Source organism: Mustela nivalis (genome assembly GCF_964662115.1).
Source record: "Mustela nivalis genome assembly, chromosome: 17".
NCBI classification, from domain to species: domain Eukaryota; kingdom Metazoa; phylum Chordata; class Mammalia; order Carnivora; family Mustelidae; genus Mustela; species Mustela nivalis.
Window position 1 is genome coordinate 16,946,452 of NC_139036.1, and position 19,074 is coordinate 16,965,525.

Below are 19,074 nucleotides of genomic sequence, written 5' to 3' on the forward strand. Positions count from 1 at the left end.
TCTCTGCCTACTTATGATCTCTCTCTCTCTCGGTGTGTCAAATAAATAAATAAAATCTTTTAAAAAATAAAAAAATAAAATCTTTAAGAATATTTTTAATTTAATTTAAAAATAAATTAGAAGTGCAGTTCCTCTGTAGCAGAAGGATCCACTTTCAGAGAATTTATCTACAGATTCTAGCATGTGAACAAGGCTATCTGGGGCATTTGTTGTTGTTTTCTTAAGGTTTTGTTTGTTTGTCTGGTTGGTTTTGAAGGTTTTTTTTTTTTTAGTAATCTCTACACCTAACATGGGGCTCAAACTCATAACCCCAAGATTAAACCCCAAGATCAAGAGTCTCATGCTCTTCCAACTGAGTCATCCAGGTGCCCCTCTGTGGCATTGTTTATAAGAACAAAAGTCTGGGAACAGCCTAGGCAGTCATCAGTATGAAATTAGTTAAATAAATCATAGTACATCCATATGGAAAAAACAGGGTGCAGTCATTAAAAATACTTTAAATGAAGGTGTTCTCTGTTCCCTATCATGCAAAGATCTTCAAGATACATTGTTAAGAGGAAAAAAAAAAAGTGAAGAAATAGCTGTATGTGTAATCTATATTAAAAGTGGGGGGAGGGGGATGCCTGGGTGGCTCAGTGGGTTAAAGCCTCTGCCTTCAGCTCAGGTCATGATCCCAGGGTCCTGGAATAGAGCTCCACATTGGGCTCTGTGCTCAGCAGGGAGCCTGCTTTCCCCCCACCCCTGCCTGCCTCTCTGCCTACTTGTGATCTCTGTCAGATAAATAAATTAAATCTTAAAAAAAAAAAGTGGGGGGATGCCTGGGTGGCTCAGTTGGTTGGACAACTGCCTTCGGCTCAGGTCATGATGCTGGAGTCCCGGGATCGAGTTCCACATCGGGCTCCCAGCTCCACGGGGAGTCTGCTTCTCTCTCTGACCTTCTCCTCGCTCATGCTCTCTCTCACTGTCTCTCTCTCAAATAAATAAATAAATTTTTAAAAAGTGGGGGGAGGGGATAAAATATGAACTCATATTTTATCTTTATAGAGAGAAACTCTGGAAACAAAAGAGCTAATAAAAATAGTTAGCTGGGTGGGGAAAAGGGAGAACTGGGTGAAGGGGGGCATGGGAGAGTGATTGTAACAATGTATGTTTTGGGGGCACCTGGGTGGCTCAGTTAGTTAAGCATCTGCCTTTGGCTCAGGTCATGATTCCAGGGTCCTGGGATGGAGTCCCTCATTGGTCTCCCCGCTCAGCAGGAAGCCTGCTTCTCCCTCTGCCACTCCCCTGCTTGTGTTACCTCTTTTCCTCTCTTACTGTGTCTCTCTCTGTCAAATAAATCCATAAAATCTTTTTTTTTTAAGATTTTATTTATTTATCAGAGGGAGAGAGGGGGAGAGAGCAAGCACAAGCAGACAGAATGGCAGGCAGAGACAGAGGGAGAAGCAGGCTCCCTGCTGAGCAAGGAGCCCGATGTGGGACTCGATCCCAGGACGCTGGGATCACAACCCGAGCCGAAGGCAGCTGCTTAACCAACTGAGCCACCCAGGTGTCCCTAAATCCATAAAATCTTAAAAAAAAAAAAAAAAAGTTTGGGGCGCCTGGGTGGCTCAGTGGATTAAGCCGCTGCCTTCGGCTCGGGTCATGATCTCAGGGTCTTGGGATCGAGTCCCGCATTGGGCTCTCTGCTCAGCAGGGAGCCTGCTTCCCTCTCTCTCTCTCTCTCTCTGGCTGCCTCTCTGTCTACTTGTGATTTCTCTCTGTCAAATAAATAAATCTTTAAAAAAAAATTTAAAAAAAAAAGTTTGTCTTCATACAGGAGAGGTATTACCTATTCCACATAGAATATGGGGGCGGGAGGGAGAAACTACAAACTGCAGAATGTTTGTGCAGCTGCTGTGATTCTGCCCAATGAGCCTGGCTATCTTCTGGGCGAGGGGAGTTCCCAGAAGGCAGGGGGTGGGAGGGCAGAGAGAGCAGAGTGCTTTCATGGGTCCTGGGACCTCCCACATCAGAGCACTTGTCTCCTTTCACTCTCCACATGATCCCAGGGGCATTTGGGGAAGAACATCCAGGCTGCTGGGTGGAAAACGGCAGGGCTGCCAGGGAAGGGGTCTTGCAGGAGTCCAGAGGGGACTGTGGTGATCTGTATCAGGGGACAGTGCTGGAGGTGGAGTAAAATGAGAGGACTCTTGAGGGTTAGCTGTACCTGGTGATGGGTTGGATGTGGGTGAAGGGGAGACAGGCAGCAGAGCTCTTCCCCAGTTCCTAGCTGGAGCCAGCAGCTGGCCACAGTGCCATTCACGCTGGACAGGAACAGGTTTGCGAGGGAAGATCGTGACTTTCATTTGGGACATGACCCTCTTCTGTGATATGCTTCCTGCCCCAAGATGACTCCCTTCCTGTAAAACCCAGCTCAAAACGTGATTCTTCCAGGAATCCCACCCTGATTAATCCCATCCTCTTCTGATGACAAGTTTCCATGCCTTTCCTAGTCCTCGGACTCCTTGGGACTCAGTCCTGAATAACACTGTTGTGATCTCTGCGGGAGAAACTGATGACACCACTTGTCTCCAAGAAGGGGAACTGAGCGGCTGAGGAGCACTGCATAGTGCTTCTTCAATTTGAACCATACAGGTATACTATGTCTTCAAAAAGTATCTTTTTGATCCTCTGATCATGAAGTCTTAGGTCATTAGTGATCAAGAGGTCACTCATCTGTTCCAACAGCTTTATTTTACAGGATAAGGACAGGAGGCCCAGAACAGTCTTGCCCAAAGACGTGGCAGAACCAAAACCTGCTAGTGATGTCCCCTCACTTCCAGGATGATAGACCATACTAGGGTTGCCCTTGACCCCACCAAGCACACACAGGCCCGCAGGCTGCAGGAGAAGTAGACCCACTCAGGAACCACCCCTACCCCAGTTCTCTCCTCACTCACCACCACCCCCCACCCCATGCCTCTGTGTGTAATGTAAACCAGGAATGCAAACCATGTCAGCTATAAGCACCCCGTCTGCCTCTGTGGGCACCCTGGCCTGGATTCCACTTACCAACAGTAGATGAGCGATTTGTCCACCCCAAGTCCCAGACTCCTCACGTATAAAATGGGGGTGACGATAACACCCACTTTGAAGGGTTGGGGCAAGGATTACATGAAATAATGTGAGTGAGTCCGTTGCCACGTGGTCATCTTTATCCCTTTCCCTCCCCACCATCCCCATCAGCCTTCACCAATTTCACCAAGTCACAGGTCTTACATGCTTTACCCACAACAGACAGATCCACCCCCTCTAAGGCTTGCAGTGAACCCCTTGGAATGGGTGGATCCCATTTTAGAGATGAGGAAGAAGAGGCCAGGGAGGGAAGTCAACTTGTCTGAGGTCACACATGTAGTCAGCTCATGGCATCCAGTGTCCTCCTAACCAGCCCCCTACACACAGATACACACACACACACACACACACACACACACTCTCCCTCCCCCATACCAGCTCCCAGACCCCTGCCCAAAACTGTTAGTGTCTGCGTATCACATTACCACAGTGTTAGAGTCTGCATATCAGGTATCCTCCAAACCGCTCCCCTGAGAGTCCAAGCGCTCCCACTTTGTTCCCTTCCAGCCTTTCCCACCAGATCATCCCACCCCCCTCCACATCACACATAGGAGCCCCCGCATCTGTCTGTCTCATCTGTTTGTCCTTCTCTAAGCATGCCCTGCCTGTTCTTACCTTGGAGCCCTCGCTCAGGCTTTGCTCTAACCTGAACTGCCCTCCCTCCATCTCTACCCCAAATCTGCCTCGCTGCAACCCCTCAAACTACACTGCCTCTAAGAGTCTGCCCCAATGCTCTCACCAGAATGGAAGAGCCAGGACTCCAGGCAGGCCTCGCTTAACTTTGATCAAAATGTTGCTCTCTATCTGCCTTTATATGAGTCATTTACACGCCTGTCTGTCTCCTGCTGTCAAGATAGTGTCTGAGCACCTCTGAAACCCCTGCAATATCCTCATGCAGACCCCTCACCAAAGGGTCACAACAACAACGGCGGGTCACAACAACAACTGCACCAAGTCATCACAGCCTGGGGAAGCTTCCTTTCTAGAATGCTCTGACACAGGTGATCTCTATTAATGAATCCAATTTATTAACTTAGCGGGTTTGCTATATTGGACCACTCTGAAGAAACACCACCCATCCCCACGTACATCCCTCATTAACCTGCCATGTACCTGAAATCCTGTTGAACTGTACTCAAGGAGAGATTAAACACCACAGAGGCTCACCCTGTAAGCCACTCTCAACCATTAAAACCTGAACAAGAAGCACCTTCTCAGATTATCCCTGGGAGAGTAGGGGCCAAAGCCTGGGGCATTGTCAGGGACATTTTGAAGGGTATGAAAAGAGGGAGGATGGAAGCTGCTCCTAGAAGCAGACCGCAGGTTGTGGGGGTGGGGTGACCCCTCCAGAAGGACACAACCCATCACCAAAAAAGAAAACGGTCAGGCACTTTACAGGTTACAGGTTTACAGGTTATTTTTTTCAGCTGAACACTGGGGTAGGTCAGGCAGGCACTGAACCCTGAGGCTTCAACAGCAGGCTAAGTGAAAGAAGTCCATCACAAAAGACCTCAGACTGTACAATTCCATTCATATGAAATGTCCAGAATAAGCAAATCCATAAAGAAAGCAGATTTGTCCATGCCTAAGGGTGTGCTTGCGGGGAGGGGGTGAGAGGGGCGTTGGAAGCTAATAGAGGTAATGGTTATGGGGCTATTTACAGGGAGATGAAAATGTTCTAAAATTGATTATAGTGATGGTTGCACAACTCTGTGAAATACTTAAAGCCATTGAATTTTACACGTTCAATGGGTGAGTTGTAGGATTTGTGAATTCTATTTTAATAAAGCTCTGGGGGCCCCTGGGTGGCTCAGACAGTTAAGCGTCTGTATTCGGATCAGGTCATGATCCCAGCATCCTGGGATTGAGTCCTGGGTCAGGCCCCCTGCTCATCAGGGAGTCTGCTTCTCCTTTTCCCTCTGCCTGCCCCACCCCCTGCTAGCTCGCACGCGTGCTCTCTCTCTCTTTCACTCAAATAAATAAATCTTTAAAAGAACATTTTTTTTTAATTTTAAAAATAAAGCTCTTTTTATAAGAGCAAACATCCATGAGTGCATACTGATACAAATAAATGAATACATAAAATAAAGGGGAGAGAGACAAATCTTCCATGCACAAGAATTCCAAACAATGTATGTAAAAACTCTGCCCTCTAGGGAGCAGGTCACAATTCTGCCCTACTTAAAGGTGAGCCTCATACAGTAGCTTCCTTCCCAAGAGTACTCTGTGGGAAGAGGGAGGGGAACAGTAACCTTTCAGTGGAGAAGCCTGACAAACACTAGCTCAGCCAGGTGACCAAAGTCAATATCAAGTGATAAATCCTGATGATGGTATGTAGCCTCGATATGATGTGATGACACAGCACTCCATTCCTGTGGTCCTTCTCCCAAAACTCATAGCCCTTAATCATAAGGGTTCTTCTCTAATTGTGAGAAAAACATCCAACAAATTCCAGTTAGGGGATGTTCTACGAAAAGACCAGTACTTCCTGAACTGTCAAGGTCATCAAAAACAAGGAAAGTCCAGGGGGCACCTTGGTGACTCAATCAGTTAAGCGTCTGCCATCATCTCAGTTCATGATCTCGGGGTCCTGGGATGCAGCCCTTGTCAGGCTCCCTGCTCAGCGGGGAGTCTGCTTCTCCCTCTCCCTCTGTCACTCCCCTGTTTATGCTCTCGCTCTCTGTCTCTCTCTCTGTCTCTCTCTCTCAGATAAATAAATAAAAATCTTAAACAAAACAAAACAAGGAAAGCCTGAGAAACTGTCACAGCCAACAGGATCCTAAGAAGGCATGACAACTAAATGTAATGCAGTATCCAGATGGGACCCTAGAACAAAAAAAGAACATTAGAGGCGCCTGGGTGGCAGTCCTTAAGCGTCTGCTTTCGGTTCAAGTCACCATCCCAGGGTCCTGCTCAGCGGGAAGCCTGCTTCTCCCTCTCCCGCTCCCCCTGCTTGTGTTCCCTCTCTCTGTGTGTCTCTCTCTGTCAAATAAGTAAATAAAATCTTAAAAAAAAAAAATAATAATAAAATATCCTAATTCTCAAAAGATTTTAATTCTCCAACAAATCTGAACATGGCAGCTTACTACAGGTAAAGATTAAAAGTGGTCCTGCCTTGAGTTTTCACTTTTTTAAAAGATTTTATTTATTTATTTGAGAGAGAGAGTGTGCACAAGCAGGTGGAGGGGTGGAGGGAAAGGGAGAAACAGACTTCACTGCTCAGCAGGGAGCCTGATGCAGGGCTCGATCCCAGGATTCTGGGATTATGACCTGAGCCAAAGGCATATGCTTAACCGACTAAGGCATCCAGATGCCCCGGATTTTCACATTTAAAAATCACTTGAAGCATTTTATTTTATGAGAGAACTACTAAAGCCTTGCCCCATATTCTGTGGCTATTTAGATGTGTCTCTGCTCTTATGTACCATGAGCACATTAAAAGTGTAGCTGATCTGAACAGCTGAAAATCTTTTTATTACCAAAGAGTTCAACAGCTCGACAGATGTGTTCATTTCCTGTGGAACTGCTTTCGGTTCAAGTCACCATCCCAGGGTCCACACTATATCTATACCTTAGGGTAAGAATTTGATCGGATCTCCTCCCCCCTCAACCTCCGTTATTACATTATAAAGTTTAATATCTTGCTTTTGAATGCTCCCCAAACCCCAAAGCCTTCCTCAGTTCTGCTTCTGAAATACCAGATGTAGAGAGAACTGTAGCCCACAGCCCTCTAGTGCGCTTGCTCTCAGCACCACAAGGTGGCACTGTTGAACACCAGTCCTGCACAGCCTGGTGGAGACTACACTGCTGTGGGGAGGTCCTTGTTCTGTATGAGCTCTTTCTGCAGCGATCCCCACATGTGGGCTCCCTTGCTTCACGTTCAGACATCATTCCCCCAATGAGACCCCGAGCAGCATCCACCAGCTTCCAGGGTGTTGAGCCTGAATCATTCACCATTGAGACTCCCAAGTGTTTCTGGGTAACTATTATGGACTGAGAGTTCGTGTCCCTGTCCGCTCACTCCCCACCTCAAATTCATACATTGAGGACCTACCCCTGCAATACAACTCTACTGGGGCCTTTGTGGAACTAAGGTTAGGTAAGGCCCTGATTCAATAGGATTCAAGTACTTATAAGAAGAGACACCAGAAGAGCTTCTATGCTCTCTCACCATGTGGAAGACACAGGGAGAAGGCAGCCAGCCCTAAGCCAGGAAGGGGGCTCTCCCCAGAACCCGACCATGCTGGCATCCTGATCTTAGATTTCCAGCCTCCGGAACTGTAAGAAAACGTCTGTTTTCTGTCAGAAAACTGTCAGAAAAAAACTGTCAGAAAATAACTGTCAGAAAATCTCTGTTGTTTAAGCCACCTAGTCAGGAGTCAGGGGTGGTTTCTTCCTTATCTTTTTTTCTCTTTAAGTTTGTTTTTTTTTTTTTTTTAAGATGTATTTTTTCATTTTAGAGAGAGAGAGAGCGGAGCGCGCGCATGAGCATGAGCCTGAGCGGGGGGAGGGGCAGAGGGAAAAGGAGAGAAGCAGACTCCCTCCCTGCTGAATGTGGAGCCTGACCCAGGGCTCCATGAGGCGTTCCATCTCAACGACCCTGAGATTAACACCTGGGCCAAATCAAGAATCGGACACTTAACTAAGGGAGCCACCCAGGCGCTCCTTCAAGCTTATTTATAAGAGCACTTCTTACATTTAGCAAATTAGCAGTCAGCCTGTTTTGTGTAAATATTATTATCCAGTGTCTAATTTACCTTTTAGCTTTATTGTGGATTTGCAACAGTTTTTGTTGCCCAATAATTTACCATTCGTCACCCTCTCTACCACTCAAAATTCTGTGGTTGAGGTACTGGTGACCCCAGCCCTCAGCTCCCTATGTGGGCACATGGCCCAACCTGGCCAAAGGGAGCAGTCCATCCCCCTGATCCTGGTGATTGGCTCTAGGATGGTCATGTGACCCAAGCCAGGCCAATGACATGACATCCTGAGGCCGGCTGAGACCACTGAGAAAGGAGAGCTCTTTCCATGAGGGTTGCTAACTGGAGAACTGCCTACAGCTGCTGATAGCCCACTTGCCTCCACAAGGGACTAAAAGCAAAACAGAAAAACAGAGGGATGAGCATAGAGCATTATTTGGTGACATTTGAGTGCCTGGGAGCAGTTGTGCCTGAAACATGAAAAGTCCCTGGAGTTCTCAGTTCTGTGAGCCAATAAATCCCCTTTTTTCTCTTGAGCCAGTTTGAGTGGAGTAAACCAAGTCAACGTGAAATTCTGGAACGAGGGGCCAAGGCTGTCATGTTGGGAGCATGCCAAGAGGATCAGAGGGTGCCCTGCCCTCAAGAGTGCTCCCTACCAAATGCCTGACCACTCAAGCCACATCTTCAGGACCTTCTCACAGCAATGGACTTTTACCTGGGGGTGAAAAGTAACCCCAAACCTAATTAGGGCACTAACAAAAATTCATGCATCATTCGGTTCAGCCCAAGATCCAACCCACTCAGGCAGCATCAGGGCAGAGAAAGAGAGAGATTCAGACCAGGAATCTAAGCTCTACCCCTTTAAAACTTCCTATTTCCTCCTCTATGAAGCGGGGGAGGAATTAAACTAAGAACACTGATCTGAGAGGTCCTGCAGTCCTGGGGTACTGCCTCCTTACCAGGGAGAGGACACTAAGTAACTGCCAGCTTTCTACTAACTCTTTAAGCAGATTAACTCTACTTTTATCTGTTTTATGTACTGGTGGCTTAATTTTAAAAGTGATTCCACTTCTAAATGACAATTTTGATTACTTGGACTTTGACTTTTGGGATCTTCCCAGCGCAGAGGTGGGCTGAGCAGGCTGGAAACCCAATGACCCCTTCTGCTCTGACATGTTAGAGTTTTCTGACAATGGGAACTTGGCCGTCCAGACAGGCTGGGTGGGATAGTCCAGATATAGGCAAAACAGAGGAGAAGTTAACCCCCTGGGCAAGACCTGGGCAGAAACCCTGACTCGGCCACTTATTTGCTGGGTGGCCTTGACTAACCACTTTCCTTCTCCAAGCCTCAGTTTCCTCATCTGTAAAATGGGGATGCTGATACCTTCCTCTGAGCATCACTATGAAGACTAACTGCAACACCCCAATCCTGGAGACAGAATAAAGTGTGCAGGAAGCTCAGGTTGTTATTATTGATGATATTATTCTTCTTTGTATTCCATTTACAGAATATGCCTGCTTCGATGTGTCCACAATGTTACTTCAGAGATGCTCCCTGGTCCTGGTGTAGGTGGGATGATGTGGAATGGGGAGGGGCCCCAGCCAGACATTCTCCTTTGATTTTTTTGACTTCTCCCAAAGCAGGTTACCTTGTATTCGAAATCCCACCAAGCAGAGGTCAGGCCTCTGGCCCAAGCAGCCCTCAATGTTCGTTTGGACACTGGGGACATAGGCCCAACCCAGGTGACTCCCGGTGCTGCTGCATCTGAAACCGGCTCAGCCTGCAGTCAGGTAACCTGATACCCAAAGGCCTGGGCAGGACTGCGGTGGGGGCAGGGGCAACGACCCACCTACTCAGGGACCTCTTCCTTCACCTTCTAAGCCCCCATCTCTGAGCCCCCAACTCCAAAGTGCCCCATCCTTAGAGGTCCCTGTATAGATAGGGCTATCCCCTTGAACAGGGCCGCTGAAGGTTGTGGGTTGTGCCCCTGGGGCTCAATTCGTTGGCCCAACCAAAGCAGCAGACGGAACGGAGGTGGGCGGGGGACCCCCAAGGCACAAATCAGAAAGCTGAGGTTGGGGTGTGGGGGGAAAGGAAGGAGGAAAACCCAGCCTATGAGCCTGTGGAAGGAGGGTAGGGTCCCCCAAAGACTGACGTCAGGGACAGGGTCCCAGGTTCCAGTGCCGACCTCTCGGGAGAGCCGCAAATAACCCGCGCAGGGCCGCGGGATGGTTACGACCAGCCAGTCCGGCGCCTCTGTAAACCTGTCCCCGCAACCTCAGCTCAAGAAGAAACTTCGGGCCAGCGCCCCGCTCCTTCCCGCGCCCAACCGGACCTCGGGGCGCGGGGCGCGCGGGTTCGCTCCGCACCTGGCCCGGCAGCCCCCCCGGTGCCCACTCACCAGCGCACCAGCTGCCAGCGCTTCTCCCCCGGCGCCCGGCGGCCCGCCATGCCTTGCCCCGCCGCCCGCCAGCTCCCTGCCCGCGGCGGGCCACTAGGCGGAGGCAAGTCCTGCTGCCGCAGGCCAGTGCGGAGGGCGCGCTCGCGGGCGCGGGGCGCGGCGCGGGTCCCGGAGGGCGGGGCGGGCGCGGCGCGACTCCGCCTGGAGCCCTATCCGTGCGGCTCGCGGCGCTCACCCCGGTGCGGCCGCGGCCCCGCCCCTGGAGCGGGCTGGGGCTGGCTTGGGGCTGGTGCTGGCTGCGCGCTCCTGCGTCGCAGCTCCCGAGGCCACAGTCGGTCGGGTCACTGCCCAGCGGTGCGGAAGAGCCGGGTTTCTTGGGCGCACTGCGTGAGAAATCAGGTTCTCAGAGTTCTACTTCGAGGGAAACCGGACTTAATGAGTGACGAGCCCTTTCTCCCTTACGACACCTGCTCTACCTCCCTAGAAAGTTATGCATAAAAATTAAATCTCTCTCCCTAAAATGAAAATTCGTGTGCCCTACAGATTGTTAAAATATTTTACAGTGACTGTATTTAAAACAGTAGGACCTTGGCCCAGCGTGCTGCCCATCCGGGCTTCAAGCTACTTCCACCCCAGGATCGCTGACATTCCTGTAACTGAGCAGAGACCAGTCTGGCCCACAGCACCATAAGCGAATGCTTCTCAAGCCTAGTTTGAAGCAGCTGAGTTTTAGAAATGTTTGTAAATATAGAGGTTGCCTACACGTTGTAGAGTGCCCTCCAAATTCACCTGCCTCCCATACCAGGACAAGCTGCAACCTTTGCAGGAGGGAAACATGCAGAGAGGAGAAAACCTGGCCTCCAGTGTGAAGATCCTGAGAGCCTGCCTACCTCTTACGGATTGTTGGCCATACCCAGGAGTACTGAAAAAGTCTGCAGGGAAATCCAAAAGCTACTGACATTTGCCATTATATATATCCATAGGTGACTTCCCCAGTGTTCAACGAAAACCAAGACTGCATATATCCTAAGAATTCTCACCAAAGCTTTCCACCATGTCTAAAGAAGTGACAGGAAGCAAAAGGAGATAAGAATGTAACCAACATAGAGGCACCATATAAAAAGAAAACAGGGAAGGACATACAGACAAGATAAGTTGGCAGCTTGTCTTTGAACTTCAAAGGTATTCTGAGTCTACCAAATGCCTTTGAGCATCCCTTTTGGAGGGGAAGCAGAGGGAGAGGGAGAAAGTGAATCTTAAGCAGGCTCCATGCCCCAACGGGAGCCCCAGGAGGGGTTGAATCCCTGAGATCATGACCTGAGCCAAAATTAAGGTTTGGACACTTAACTAAATGAGTCACCCAGGCGCCCCTGAGTATCCTTTCTTTAAGTTTTCCCAGTTTAATTAACACAGAAACCAAGGAAACAAACAGAAAGTCCAGAAACATCCCCAAAGATGTGTGTGATATGTATTTCAATTTGGTGGGGGAATAGGTGGTGGGATAATTAGTTAACCATTGGGGAGGGAGTGTCTATTTCACATCTACTTGTGATCTCTCTCTATCAAATAAATAAATAAAATCTTTTTTTAAAAATCTAAAAAAAACTAATGATGTACTGTATGATGACTAGCATACATAATAAAAAAGTCAGTAAATCTTTAAAATAAATAAAATATAATGAAGAAATCAGTTACCATAAATAACTAGTGTGTGCGTATATATATATTTTTTATTTATTTATTTATTTATTTATTTGACAGAGAGAGAGAGAGAAGCAGTGAGAGAGGGAACTTACAAGCAGTGGGAATGGGAAAGGGAGAGCAGTCTTCTGGTGGAGCAGGGCATCCAATGTGGGGTTCAATCCCAGGACCTTGGGATCATGACCTGAGCTGAAGGCAAATGCTTAACAACTAAGTCACCCAAGCACCCTAAGAACTAGTATATTAATATATTTGTTAGAAAAATCTGGAATAATTATTGGAACATATAAAAAGGTGATTTATGTATGGATGGGTGAAGTCATAATGATTTTTATTTTACTCTTTTTCTAATCCATATATCCTAATTTTTCTAAATATGTGCAATAAGAAAAAATAAAATAATAGTGACAATAAAAGTCACTTTTCAAATGATTACACTACCAAGATATTCATCACATTACAGTTTATAACTTTAAAAAGTAGAAACAACTAGGGGCACCTGGGGGCCTCAACTGGTTTAAGCGTCTGCCTTCAGCTCAGGTTATGATCCTGGGTCCTGGGATCGAGCCCCATATTGGGCTCCAGCCCCACATTGGGCTCCCCACTCAGCGGGGAGTCTGCTTCTCTCTCTCCCTCTGCCCCTGTCCTCACTCATGCTCTCATGCTCTCTCTCTCTCTCTCTCTCAAATAAATAAATAAAATCATTTTTTAAAATGTAGAGGAGCACCTGGGTGGCTCAGATGGTTAAGCGTCTGCATTAAGCTCAGGTCATAATCTACAGGTCCTGGGATTGAGCCCCATGTTGGGCTCCCAGCTCAGTGGGTAGTCTGCTGCTCCCTTTCCCCCTGCCTCTCCCCCTGCTTGTGCTCTCTCTGTCTCTGTCTCTCTCTCAAATGAATGAATAAATAAATAAATAAATAAATCCTTTTTAAAAAAGGAAGAACAACCTGATTATCAAATAATAAGAAAATGGATTAATACATTGTACTATAGTTTGCATGTATAGTGGAATTATACTCTGTAATGGAGAAAAATATTCATGCTATATTGCTAAGTTGAAAAGACTACAGGAGAACCCAGGTTAACTCAGTTCTTTGGGTGTCCAACTCTTGATTTCAGCTCTGGTCTCCATATCAGGATCTCATGGTCATGAGTTCAAGCCCTGTGTTGGACTCTACGCTGGACATGGCACCTACTTAAAAAAAATAACAAATATTAAATAAAAAGACTACAAAATAAGATATTAAAATTATATATTTATATATGCAATGGAAAAAGATTTTTTTTTAATGCCAAATGTTACAGGTGGGGAACTTATCGGATTCAGAGCTCAGCAGGAAGTGGGACACATAGAACTTATTAATGATGGAAAACTTTGAGCAGAAAAGTTTAAGACAATGGGGACAATGAGAACAATGATGGACAATGAGGAGGTTTTTACTCTTTGAAGCCTCAACATGTCCTATTTTTTAAGGTGTTTTTAAGAATTGTCTGGGGGCGCCTGGGTGGCTCAGTGGGTTGGGGTCTCTGCCTTCAGCTCGGGTCATGTTCCTGGGGTCCTGGGATCAAGCCCCGCTTTGGGCTCTCTGCTCTGCAGACAACCTGCTTCCTCCTCTCTCTCTGTCTGCCTCTCTGCCTACTTGTGATCTCCATCTGTCAAATGAATGAATAAAATCTTAAAAAAAAATTGTCTGGATATAAAAAGAAATTATCTCTATAATATGTATATAATTCTATATTACCTGAATGATGAGATTGTAGGTTCTTTATTTTCTTCATTAGAAATTTAAAAAAAATTTTTTTAATTTTTTACAATTTTAAGTAGGCTCCACACCCAATATGGAGCTAGAACTCACGGCCTTGAGATAAAGAGTCGCGTGCTCTACTGACTGAGCCAGCCAGCTTCCCTAAAAATTTTTTTTTCTTTTTTTTTAACGTAGATTCCACACTGAGTGTGGGCTTGAACTCACAACCCTGAGATCAAGACCTGAGCTGAGATCAAGAGTTGGACGCTTAACCAACTCAGTTGGATGCCTACCCACACAGGCAACCCCCTAAAAAATCATTTTAAAGTAGTAATTTCTATTTTTTTAAGATTTTACTTATTTATTTGAGAGAGAGAGAGAGCACGAGCAGGGAGGGGGCAGAGGAAGAAGCAGTCTCCCAGCTCAGCAGGGAGTCTAATGTGGGACTCAAATGTGGGACTTGATTCCAGGGCTCTGGGATGGTGACCCGAGCTGAAGGCAGACAGTTAAATGACAGAGCCACCCAGGCGCCCCAAGTAATAATTTATCTCTAACAAATAAATTGGCAAAAACCAAGCAGAAATAGATAGCCAATTATTTTTAAGAAGTTGCAAAACTATAAAAACTATACAGAAACGTGAAAAAAAAGTTATGATCCAATGTGGTGGAAAAAAATCAGATAGTTATGGCATGGAAACAACTAGGTGAGTCATCATGCATATGAAAATACTGGAAGATAATTCACAAGTGATATTAGTTACACTAGGGCAATAGGATCACAGGCACAATTTTGTTATTGCATTCATTTCCCAGTCTTTCTAAAGTGTAGTTCTAATACTTCTCTAATAAAACATATTAGAAAGAAAAAGCTGTAGAAAGTGACACATTTAAGGCAAAATGAAGAGCATCATGTGGTACAGTTAATATAAATCCTGGCGCGCCTGGATGGCTGTTGGTTAAGCATCTGCTTTCAGCTCAGGTCATGATTTTGGGGTTCTGGGGTTGAGCCCCATCATTGGGCTCCCTGCTCAGCAGGAAGTCTGCTTCTCCCTCTGCCCCTCCCCCCATTTATGCTCACTCACACTCTCTCTAAAATAAATTCTTTTTTTTAAAAAAAGCTAATATAAACTTAGGGGAAAATAAAGGAAAAAAGGAGCCACAGTTACACCAGATCACCAAGGAGTTTGGAGCTAGTTGCCCAAGATCATGGAACATGATCTAAAATGGATGGATCTGTAGCCACCTGGGTGGCTTAGTCAGTTAAGTGGCTGCCTTTGGCTCAGGTCATGATCCCAGAGTCCTGGGATGGAGTCCTGCATCAGGTCTCTGCTTCTCCCTCAGCCTGCCACCTCCCCAGCTTGTGCTCTCCCTCTTGTCTCTCTCCATGTGTCAAATAAATAAATAAAATCTTTAAAAGTAAATAAATAAAATTAAAATGATGTATTTGAGACATAGGTAGCAGAACCCCTAGGGTTCTAACATTCAGTATTTATCCTGCTTATTTCTTTTAAAGATTTTATTTATTTATTTATTTGACAGGGAGATAGAGAGCACAAGGAGGTAGAGAGGCAGGCAGAGAGAGAGGGAGAAGCAGGCTCTCCACCGAGCAGGGAGCCCCATGTGAGGCTCTATCCCAGGACACCAGGATCATGATCTCACCCAAAGGCAGATGCTTAACCAGCTGAGCTGCCCAGGTGCCCCATTTGCTTATTTTTAATTTATTTATTTTAAGAAAACCTCCCTGAAATTTCAATAATATCTGTTGGGAGAGCTCCTGAGCTCTCTTCCCTAGGGGGAGGACGGTGGATGTAAGCAAGGTTGAAGCAGAGGGTATGTGTCTGAGGCCAGACTGCGGCCCAGCACACACACACACACACACACACACACACACACAGAGCTCATTCCCATCGCCATGCTAGTGGTTTAGGAATAATCAAAGACTGAACTTCAGGTCTGAGATTTTGAGGCCATCTTGTCCAAATCAGGTATTTTTTTAAAAGATTTTATTTATTTATTTGACAGAAAGATCATAAGTAGGCAGAGAGGCAGGCAGAAAGAGAGGGGGAAGCAGGCTCCTTGCTGAGCTGAGAGCTGGATGTGGGGCTCTATCCCAGGACCCTGAGATCATGACCTGAGCCTAAGGCAGAGGCTTAGCCCACTGAGCTATCCAGGTGCCCCTAAATCAGGTATTCTATCACTGAGGAGAGTGCAGCCTTGCTCCAGTTTGATCTTTCATTAGGAAGGTGAGCTGTCTAAGAGGCTCACCCAGATGACCACTGGCCAGCTTTTCCATCACAGAACTCCCTACCCACCATCGCTGTAGCCACAGAATCCTAAGGGACCCAGGGTGGGTAGTCTTTAGGCTCCAACTCTTAACTCAGGAGGTGAAGACAACATAGCCAGGGTATTTGAAGAAAAGAAAGAGACTGCCGCTGTAACTCGGTCACCTGCCTCCTTGTTCCATGGAGAGGTGGTATTGGTTCCCACCAATGCTAGGGCACTCAATGGGCAGTGGCCTGACAGAGAACAACAAATGAGACCCAAGTCAATAAGGAAGGTTGTGCCAGATACCTCATCCCTCCAGAAACTTTCACCATCTTTTACAACCCTGCTTGTGCCCAAGTGGAGTTAACCTATCCAGGCAATGTCAATGGCCTCCCTTCACTTCTGGCTGCTGACTGGGATTGGCTAGAAAATGCATCAGCAGGGTATTGGGAGGCCAGAGGAGAGTGAGGTCAGTCTCCTTATTCCTCAGCTCCTTCCCTGCTAGGTCTCTGTGGGTGCACTGATTCCATTTAAGGAAAGCTACAGCTCCCAATAGGCCGCTCTTCTCCCCATATCCACCCTTTCTGAGTTCCCCAAACTGCCTTCTCTTGTCCCTCCAGGCCTAGGGATGGTTAAGAGCTCTACCTATATCTTGTCCCTTAAACTCCAACCACAGCTTTGCAAATAGTCCCTTAACTCATTTTATTTTATTTTTTATTTTTTTAAAAGATTTTATTTATTAATTTGACAGAGAGAAATCACAAGTAGACAGAGAGGCAGCCAGAGAGAGAGAGAGAGAGAGGGAAGCAGGCTCCCTGCTGAGCAGAGAGCCCGATGCGGGACTCGATCCCAGGACCCTGAGATCATGACCTGAGCCGAAGGCAGCGGAACCCACTGAGCCACTCAGGTGCCCCCCTTAACTCATTTTAAATGTGCTGTCTATTCCCTGCCAGGACACTGACCCATATACAGAGCTGTTACCCAAACAGAACTCAGAAAGCCGGTAATCCTAAGATGTCACAAAGAGATGAAGGGAAATTCTAGGCCTTCTCTGCTACTCAGACCTTATTCTTCTAGCTGGTATGCAGCTTCGCTTAAAGCTCATGACACATGTGAGGGCCTTCCTCCAGAGCTGATTTCAGCCCCTCACTGAGAGGCCTAACAAAGTTACCTCTGGCCTTGACTGGGCTAGGGTTTGAGTCTAGGCTCCACTGCTTACCATCTGGGTGTTAAATTTGACCTCTCTTGAGTCTCATTTTCTCTACCTACAAATGGGAATCAATCTTTCCAATAAGATTTCTCTATAGTTTAAATGACATTATGTGGGTAAATTTCTCAGCTCAAAATAATGGTTATTTCTGATGTGAGATGTACATTTTTTTTTGAAGAGTCTAATGTTTCTATTTTTGTTTTTTGGTTTGCTTGTTTGTCTTTTTTTTTAAGTAGGCTCCACACCCAGCCTGGAGCTCATCTTGGGGCTAGAACTCATAACCCTAAAATTAAGACTAAGCTGAGATCAAGAGTTGGACATTTAACCAACTGAGGCAACCAGATGTACCGTGTTTGATTTTTAAGTAAGCTCTACGTCCAACCTGGGGATCGAACTCACGACCCAAAGACCAAGTGTCACTCACTCCACTGACCATGCCCATCAGCTGCCCCAAATGTACACTTTTTATACTCTTTGGTTTCCTTAGACTTTATTACGGGTTTAATTTTGAGGGACGTATGCTGTCTCGATCTATAGAACATGCAACTCTTGATCACGGGGCCATGAGTTTGAATCCTATGTTGGGGGTAGAGTTTACTTTAAAAAAAAAGTTTAATTTTGAAAATAGTAAAGATTTTTAAGCACTGTTTAGTAGATTGCCTAGCACCAAGAAAGTGCTTAATGGACGTTAATTATTATCAACATCATCATTTCCAGTGTCATCTCCACAGACACATGTCTGTGTCCCCCTACAACCTGAAGTAGAGGGCCATGCAGTACGCTTTGCTCAATATTACTCTGTGTACTGGCTTTATGACTGTTCACGTCCTCAAGAAGCGCCCCTGAATCCCCTTTCTCCAAGTCCAGGCCCTAACTCTATTACTCTCTTATCTCTATTGGCCCATCACTTTCAGTTATTTTATGGGTGTTTGTGCACATCTTTTGTCGTTTCACATGTTGCCAGAGATGTTGTTCGTGCCCTGAAGACACCCCTTAGAAGCCAGGCCTTCTGTGCCCAGCTGGGAGCTTGGCTCAGAGCAGAACTCTGTAAGAAGTGCTTCTTGGAGCAAGGCTAGAGCTTCACATGAAGTAGGGCCACCCCTCATACACACAGCTAAAGCAGGACTGTTTGGGGTGAAAAGCTGCTGATACAGAACAGGGAGAAAAACATTTAGGACGTGGTCATAACAATCCCATCTGTACAAAACACATTCACTCTCACCCCCTGATGCTACCATAATGAACCTGTTGGCAGAGTAGATGTTACTTCTCCCATTTTACTGAGGATTGGGCCCCCCCAAAGCACAGCTAGAATCTAGAGTTCCTACAGAGTGGGCTTTGAAATGCCTTTGAACAAAATAGGAACTCCACTTGTCAAGAGACCTAACAGAGAGTCATTTCTTCAACTTTTTGAGGCTTATAATCTTCTAGAAGCATCTAAAGCCCTCCTTTCTTTCTTTCTTTTTAAGATTTTATTTATTGTTTTGACAGAGAGAGAGAGCAAGAGAGGGAACACAAGCAGGGGGAGTGAGAGAGGGAGAAGCAGGCTTCCTGCTCAGCAGGGAACCCGACGTGGGGCTCGATTCCAGGATCCTGGGATCATGACCTGAACCAAAGGCAGACACTTAACGACTGAGCCACCCAGAACCCTTAAAGCTTTTATTGACATCTAAGTCCAGTTAAGGCTTAAAAGTTGAATGGGGAGGGCAGGGAGGAAAGGGATCCACAGAGAGAAGACAGGGTGCCCTCGAGGCAAATGAATTGCCAAAACCCTCTCCAAAGCCCATATGCCAGAGTCTTCCAGTTCTGGAGACAAAGATCGAGGACTTCTCTGGATATTTGGCCCAAAAGGGCAGGGCATGGACTGTCTGGTTGGCAGTGATGTGGGAAAAGTCAGATCAGCCCTTTAATCTGAATTCCCTCAGACCCTTCCTCTG

General features: G+C 46.5%; 1 protein-coding gene across 3 annotated transcripts in view; it reads right to left on the reverse strand.

Annotated features, from left to right (window-relative positions):
- Window positions 1-19,074, reverse strand: part of RAP1GAP2 (RAP1 GTPase activating protein 2) — a 231,358-nt gene that overhangs the window by 210,875 nt on the left and 1,409 nt on the right. For 2 of the 3 annotated variants that reach the window (XR_014304844.1, XM_082707073.1), the window contains exon 1: window positions 10,217-10,302. The exons of the other annotated variant lie outside the window; for it this stretch is intronic. Coding sequence is in view for 1 of the 2 variants with exons in the window: in XM_082707073.1 (XP_082563199.1) it covers window positions 10,217-10,266 (50 nt within the window). In the remaining variant the exon portion in view is untranslated. Of the gene's footprint in view, window positions 1-10,216; window positions 10,303-19,074 lie in introns of those variants that run through there. 3 annotated transcript variants of the gene reach the window in all.